The sequence below is a fragment of the Athene cunicularia genome (assembly GCF_003259725.1).
Source record: "Athene cunicularia isolate RWA chromosome 13 unlocalized genomic scaffold, athCun1 chr13_part1, whole genome shotgun sequence".
Classification (NCBI taxonomy): Eukaryota; Metazoa; Chordata; class Aves; order Strigiformes; family Strigidae; genus Athene; species Athene cunicularia.
The window spans coordinates 13,550,148-13,558,558 of record NW_020799117.1 but is presented as its reverse complement, the minus strand read 5'-3'; the positions used below and the strand labels follow the sequence as shown (position 1 = coordinate 13,558,558).

The following is an 8,411-nucleotide window of genomic DNA, read 5'->3' as shown; positions in this document are numbered from 1 at the left end:
TCTGGTGTTGTATAGCCAAAGTTTCTTTGTGTCCTTCTTTTTCTCCATGTAGGCTGATGAGCATATCCATTCTACCTATGCAAAGTGCTGGCACTCTTTGTGTAAAGCCTCAAGCGTCAGAGCTGAAATCTCAGGCAAGTTCCTTTCTGTTACTATACTGTGGGATTGGGGACGTGATGTATTTATTACAATTTAGTCTCTGCTGTGTTGGTTTCTGTTCAAGATCCTTCACTGTGCTGACCTTGAAGCAAGCTTTCTTTACTTTAGCAATGCACACCATCCAGCCCCAGTTATGATTTGAAGAGTAGATGATTATTTGCCATTTGCACTGACCATACCTTCTGATATCATCAATCTTTTTATCTTTTAAACATGCATTCCCAGCTATTAAATACTAGCTATAATAAAACAAAATAACAGCTAATAATCTGTGTAGCTTGCTTGCAATACAGAGGTATAATAGCTTGTCTGACATTTTTTAGAGCCAATATTTACCTTTACTTACTGGTAAGTGCCTTCTGAGACTCATTATTCATGTAATTCCCATTAAAAGGCAGCAGTAAAACAGCCTGTTGTCTTACAACTCTTGTTGTTAAGTACACTATGTATAGTAATAAATATGTCAGCTTGTGCTACACCAGAGAATTATTATTATTTCTTATCTCTAGACATTTATAAATAAATGAATCATGTTTATTTATAGACTTCTTTTCATTTACTTCTTGCAGTAGCCAGATAAAACTGCTTTTCTTTAGATACATGGTCATTTTTCTTGAAGCTTGCTTATTCCCTTTGAACCTAAGGATATTAAGGTATTTTATATTAACAAAATTAATATTCTTGCTTTTTATATCTTTTACTTTGTAAATAACCACTGATAATATTTAGGGGGAAAAAAAAAAAAAAAAGTTGTACTGAAAGATAAATTATGTCAGTTCTAGAATAATGTGATAGAAATACTTTACAGAATTGAGTTACATGAGTTCTGTTATTTTTACTGCCATTCCCAAGGTCTGATACAGGAAGGCAATAATTAACTTGTGTCTCTAATTTGTCTGATCAGTGGCTCCAAGCAGATCTGTGACAACTCTCAATATAAATGTCAAGCTCTTTTATATAATAAGGAAAATCTTTTGCAGCAGTGTGAATATAACCAGGATTATTTTTTCTCTTTCAAAGACTAGAAACCCATGTTTGTGTGGTTTAACACTTAAGTATTTATGTTCATGTGTCTGCAAGAGTAAGATTTTTAGCCTCATGCTCAGGCAAAATCCAGACTCAGAAAATTTTGTTAGCAGAACTTGCTGCAAAATATAATGATCTTTTTCTTGATTTCTGTTGTAATTATTTTTTATCATCACCAGTATGATTTTAAAAGTCATTCTAAGCTTGGTCAGCAATATTGGGAAGGTTTTCAAAAGCATCAAGCACTCATTTAATTCTGTTCATACCCACTTGAAAGGTTGGTTTTTTGTTTCCTTAACTCATTTGCTAGGAGAAGGTCAATGCTGTCTGGGGGTGGGGGGTGGACGATGGATCCTTAATCATCAGGACTAAAGCTATGCTAAACGTCCAAAAGTTAACGTTCTGGCTTAGCAGTTTTCTATATTATCCATAATGATCTTTTCTGTCTCAGTGTTCTTAGAATTAATTTTCTCAATTTTTATACTTTTTGAGAGTTGCAAGCAAAAATTTTTTTCATTCAAAACCTGTTAAATATAAGTGGACATTTTCAGCCCAACCACATTTGTTGGAAGAGAAGGCTGAGGTTAGATTCACTTACAAAATGAGCACAACCATGAGATTTAGTAACTCAGTGACCAAAACACAACTCCTATCCATTCTTAGAAATCTGCTAGTGAAATGATGGCTGGGATCCTCTGGAAGTATCACATGGAACTGCAAAATTATTTGCTTTCTCTGGGAATCTGGCTATCTTTTTGGGGGAGGAGATTATATATGGATGTAAGAGAAGTGCACTCAGGTGTGAAAATTCTGTCTTTGCAGCCAGCTAAACATTCTATCAGTACATATATTACTCTCATAATACACACTCTGTCCTTTTAACCTGTGGATATGGGATGTGTTGCTCTGGTTACTTCATGTATCTTTTCTTCATCTTCCCACAGACAAGGTAGTTAGGAGAGAGGTTAGTCACAAATAACCTGGTAAGGGCCCTGATGACCCAATGCCCCATTTTGCTTGGTCTAAATTAGCCCAGTTTCTTACAAATCAAGTGATGGTGAGGCGAGCTAGGGAGGAGATCACAGAAATATGCAGAAATCAGAAGACTGATTGACAGTAGATATTGTCTTCTGAATAAACTGTATGTAGTTGTTTTCTTTAAAGTTTAATTTAGCTGTCTCACATAAATGAAGAAACTAAATCCTATCAAGTCCATAAAGTTTTACATTAATCTGCATATCTCTTTGTTATGTCCATGAGGTTTAGATGAACATTGTGTAGTTACAAAACATATCACATTGCCATATTAAGCTAATGTTTGATCTAAGACTGCCACACTATTATTTCCAGAGATACGCACCATTACCTTTGAGAACTGTGTCCTTCACCTCTTCTGTCCATAGCCCCTCAGGCAGGAAAAAGATGAAAACTGAATTTGAATTTCATGGGGTTTTGTAGAAAAACAAAATCAAAGCAAAAACCCTGTCTAAAATGCCTCCCAAAGCTATTGAAATTAATAATTTCATTCAAAAAGGGGATGGCCTCTTAATTTAGTTGATTAAGTTTAATTGAAAAATGTTATTTTTCTTAAATTTATGTCCCCACAGCAGGTCTTAACACTTGGCAGAGATTTTTACTGTGGCCTCTATTGGCTTTTTCTCTTATCAGAAGGTGCATTCATTTAAAAGATTCTTGGCTGAAATCCATTTTTCTGGTTTTGTAAGGTATTTCATTAAAAAGCAATTTAAGAGAAAGATCTTTCTATTGTGTTAATTGTATAGTAGCAGTTTAGTCACCTACTATTGAGCAGATGACACGTGCGTGTAAAACCACCATGTAGCAGAGAGAGTGCATTCTGGGCAGCCAGTAGCAAACCACTCCTAAACAAATTTATCAGCTTAGGCCTTGTTCAGATACTTAGGCATGTACGACTTGAGATTAATTAAATACTTCATATATAAGGACCCTTGGAAAGAAATTAATCATATCTGCATTCAAATATCCTTGATTGGAGAAAGAGTTCAGCCAATACATCTTTCCTCCCTTGAGAGCACATTCAGAGAAGCAGTGCCCTTTGCTGGTCAATCTGTCTGTCTGCAGGTTTTTTGAGGGGAAAAATGTCTCTAGTCTTTGGGTCAAATGCATGTAACATCTGTGCTGCAAGCGTAAAATCTACTCAGAGCATCTTCAAATGCCCTAAAGCAGTTTAATGGAATAAGTTTATCAGCAGCTGTGAAGTCATCCTGCCTATTTGGATGCGCCTATAGCCACAGTGAATGAGTCTATAGAAACTTGGCATTTCAAGGCTTTTACCTCTCTTGTTGTATTTGATGTAGTTTGTAATCAGATGTAACATGACAGCAACAGCTTGACAAGCTGATAATACACTTCACTTGCAAAATTCATGTGCTAAGACTGCAAACACATTTTTATTTAAGCTATGTCATGTTTATGCATAGCAGGAGGATTTTTTTTTTCTTCTTCTGTGGATCTACTATAGAAAGTTTGAGATCTTGGGGTTTTGTCTTTTTAAAGTATGACTGATATTTTTACAGCCTCTAAGAAAAAGTTTGACTTTCCTCAGTGTCACTAATTTATTTGAACAGTCATTCAGATACAAAGAACAAGCTGAAAGAGGTTCTCTTATTATTTGCTCCCTGAAGCATGTGTGCTCCGTTTTCTAGCCATTAGGGTATTTCATAAGCTTTTATTATTTACCATATTGGTGAAAAATAGGAGGAGATAGAGACAAAAGGAAAACAGTTTTTTTCAGGTCTCACATAGTTGGTCCAAGAGAAAGATAGTAATTAAGAAAGTTGGTGGTAGTGTAAAAAAAGTTCTTGATCATTAAGAGAGCCCCGCAGTAGCTTCTAGGGATGATCCAAGAAAAACTGGAGAAGTTTATTGAACTGATGTAGTATCAAACAGCAATGCCATGTCATGGTGTCATGCTGGACTGTCTGCTGCCTGTGAATCTGTCATCTGACGAGGCTGTTCTTCAACTCTGGGGCTGAACAGTGCTATATATTTTTCTCTGAGTCAAATCCTGTTGCATCTAGACATTTTCACTCATTTTACTCGAGTAAAATTCTGCCTAAAAATGTCTGAGCAGTGACAAAGGGGATGTGAGAATCCCCATGTATGCTCTGCATCTGGCATGTGAACATAGGAGGTGGGTGTTCGGTGTCACTCGCCACTTTCTTTATCATACTTCTCCAGAAAATCCTGTGTGGGTTTCCATAAAGAATCATCTCCGTGGTGTTAGTAGTAGGAGGCAAGGAACAGGGATTCAGACTGCATTATTCTCATTCAAAATAGAGGAAAGCATAATAAGTTAATAGAATCTGAGCCTGTATTAACACAATCTTTCCTTCCATTTTGAAGAATCCTGTAGGATTCATGCTTAAGAACACTATGAATATTGCTATATACATATATATACTTATATCAGCCTTTCCTGCTTTGGATCCTCTAAAACTGTATGTCTCCAATTGGTTGTCTCCCCCTACACAAGAGTATGAGCCTTGCTTTCCAGGAACTTTTCCAAGAAAATTTGAGGGCTGAATGGACTGAAATGGCTTTTCCTCTCTGAGTATTTTTCTATGTGGGAAAGAATGGAGTTGAGAATTGAAATTTTCAAGCTATACATATGCTTGTTTGAATGCCATCCCCACAAATGATTAAGTGAAATAATATTTATTTTATACAGTCTGAGGTTCTCTTCTAACAGTTTTTCTTAGATTGGTGCCTTTATTTAAACAGTGCAATCTATAACATAAATACCCACATTTTTTACTCTCACCCTCTGTTTTATCTGCCATTTTATCTGGGAGACAATGCACTTTATTCTGTTCCTACCCTATATCATATTCATTGTTGTGGTAATAAATGTTAACAATTGTTCATCTGATTCAATTAATTGCTTTACTGGATATACACTGTACTGCCTGAACTATCTTTTTTGAATGTCAAACCAGATTTTGGAAACATTCCTGTTGTTATATTTGTCCCTGGAAAACACTGGACAGAAAATTACATCTACTAAAACTGCATTCATTACCAAATCCAAAGAAACTACATTTTTGAATGAATAGCAGTTTATCAAGCAATGTGTCATAAAAGGCAGTAACTAAAGAAAACCAAAGTAAAACATTCACTTTCATTATTGAACATTTTTAGCTTTATTATTATAATAGAATTACAGTCTGACATAAAATAAAGAGCTTTTGCTAAACTCTGTAAAGCAATACATGCTTCTGCCATAAACAACCTCTATTAGATTTAGGATTTATTGCCACATCACTGCACTGAGGTGCAATAAACATTCAATGTCATCTTTTTAAAATTATCCCAGGAGTAAACAGAAACTGTCCTCTATAAGAGTGTATCATTATTTTCAAGGAAGACTTACTATTATTACATGGTTTAGCAAAGCATTGTAAAAAAGCTACATAGAGAATACCTTGTCTTTGATCAACTGTGCAATCAAGTTTATACAGTAGAATACTATTGGCATAGACTAACTAAGAGGTGATATAATGCAATCATTGCATAGCAAAAAGCAGACTAGGTAAGTAATATTCACATCTAATGTGCAAAATGCAGACCAAAAGGTAGCTATGAATTGCTAGAAAGGCAAAATGCCCTAAATGAACACACTAGTTTAACGCCAAAAATAACAAGATAAACAAGTACACAGAAGTTAAAGAGCCATAGTTTATTTTTTTCTATACATATATCTACACATGATACCAGAAGATGAAACATCCCCTTTTTAATAAGCTCCAATCAGATAACTTATCAAGTTTAGACAGGACCAAGTGTTAGACAATGAAGCATTATTAAAAAAAAACCCCAAAACTTCTCTAAATAAAACATTAACTATTTATTTTTGTAGATAATGTCAAGTTTTTGATTTATTCAGATTTTAGAAAACATTGCCTATGAAATTTGACTCTCGGTAGCTGTTTCTCTGGAGGCTCATGTAGCGCTGTTTTAAAATTCATTCAATACCATATATTACGTTTTCTTAATTGATGCTTGCAAATATCCACCATTCTTCCCATCTCTTTGACAAATCTTTATCTGGAATTTTAGTTCTAAGAATCAGCAGTAATGATACTGACTAGAATTTATTTGAAAGGGAGCACAATATCTGCAAAATGGACATCTTGTATTTAAAGCCCTTACATATTTTTCCTACAAATATATTGCTACAGTAAAAATGAAATGTAGTAAGTTTACTCAATAAAATCTATTTTCCTGTACATTCTTTTATGTATGACTTTTTTGTATTTAATGCTACATATATTACATCACTTATTGTAACAGTTATGTATCAGCAAATATAGCAGTAATATACAGATGAACTTCTGTCTTAACAAATATTTCACCATTTTTACCTACCAAATATAATTCCATACTTTAGTATTTATGCATGACCTGAGCAGACCAGTCATTAATCTAATAGTATACATTGGATGACATTGTCAAATTGCAAGCTACTGTACACTTAACCACTTTACAAATGGAATTAATTCCAAGCACTTTCTGCGTATTTATTTTTTTAGGCTTTCCAGTACCACTTTTTTTTTTTTTTTTTTTTTTTTTTTTGGAATTTAACAACATATTAAGAGCTAAGAGGTGAATCCTACACAATGTTTTAAGAACACAACTTTAAAAAAGTAAAAAAATGTACAATCTCATGCTGCATATTTACATATATTATTTAAATACTATATTTTGTCTTTCTGCTACCCATAAATCTCAGTCTAAAGCTTCTTTTTAATGTATCGTTTTATAAAAGAATACATTCAACATATCTAGAGCTTGCAAAAATTGTTTTGTTTTTGTGTTTTTTTTAACTCTAAAACTTAGTGATGAGTAAAAGCTATCTGTAAAAGCATCCAGGAATTGTTTGGATTACACAGGTGATAAAGGGAATTTGGGATTTGCACTTGATTGTGCAACTGTTTTAAATCTAGTCTAGTGACAACTTAATGCTTAGAACAAGACTGCAGTAAGACGGCAGATTAAAGCATTTGTTACCATTAGATCTTATGTGCTATACAGTGATAAACTGTACCTAGAGTGAGTAGATTTCATTTTTCTTTAAAGACCATTTAATATTATAAGTCAGATGGTCTTGGAATATAGAGGAGAAAAGGGATTAGGAAAATAATATATCTTATGGGATTCAGCAAATGTAAAGCTTTACATCCTTGAAAAGATTATAAACAGTGGTTGAATAAATGGTATGGTATAGTATGTGCATCAGGAACATCATAAAGAATATTTTCCCACTCCCCACAATCCTTTGAATAAAAATATCTTTTTCACATACATATACAGTACTTTCTGGGGACATTCAGTACTAAGCTATCTACAAATGGTTTCCTTTTTGTTCATTACTCTGCAACGCTTTCTTTCCCATTTTCAGAATCACTTTTCCAAAGTATATAATTTATATTGTTCTTACCCTCATACACAGGTTTTTTAAATATACAGATATATTTTTACTTTTTGTTAAATAAAGAAACCTTTATTTTCTTTAAGACAGAGACAATGAAGAAAATGGGAATTACTGTATGTGAAAACGGGAAGCAATTCCCAGAGCAAAAGACAAAACAGGACTATACGAATAAATGAGGTTATTGATGTGGAGTTGGAGCTTTTAACTGGGGCTCCCGGTTTAAATAGGTAGCCCAATAGACTAAGTTAAAGATTCCAAAAAGCAATGGGAAGGCTATTCTTGATAGTCGATCAATTTTACTGACGCTGTTAAAAGTTTTCTTGGGTTCTGCAGGTTTTGTTTCTGGCTTAACTTCTTTGGGCTCAATCGTTGCACTTTTAGCAATGGTTGCCAGCCCAGGGTCCCTTGCAATATTAGGGGTGTAGCTTGTAGCTGCAGCTGTGTATGTGTTATTTTTCTTAATGAGAGGATCCTTCACTTTCTTTGGCTGAAGAGAGAAGAAAATAGAAGATTATGAAAAAGCACCATAAAATTTTGCAATTAATTGAATTTATACCACAAATTGTAATAAGATATAAGGAAGAAGCTAGTGTCTGGATACATGACTCATGTAAAATATTTAGATGAAGACAAAGACAAAATCATCCATCTGTGTTACTTGTATTAGTTAAACCAAATTAGATGATGGACAAACTATAATGAGGATTTATACTGATACCTAGGCTTACTGATCAACAAAATTACCTTTAATGAT

General features: G+C 34.0%; 1 protein-coding gene across 4 annotated transcripts in view; it reads right to left on the bottom strand.

The window, feature by feature from the left end:
* Positions 1–5,342: 5,342 nt before the first annotated feature.
* GABRA1 (gamma-aminobutyric acid type A receptor alpha1 subunit) overlaps positions 5,343–8,411 on the bottom strand; it is a 47,144-nt gene continuing 44,075 nt past the window's right edge. For 3 of the 4 annotated variants that reach the window (XM_026858313.1, XM_026858314.1, XM_026858315.1), the window contains exon 10: positions 7,606–8,144. In XM_026858313.1, the coding sequence (XP_026714114.1) occupies positions 7,836–8,144 (309 nt within the window). In that variant the 3' untranslated portion in view covers positions 7,606–7,835. Of the gene's footprint in view, positions 8,145–8,411 lie in introns of all 4 variants that reach the window. The other variant, XM_026858312.1, reaches the window with a different exon arrangement.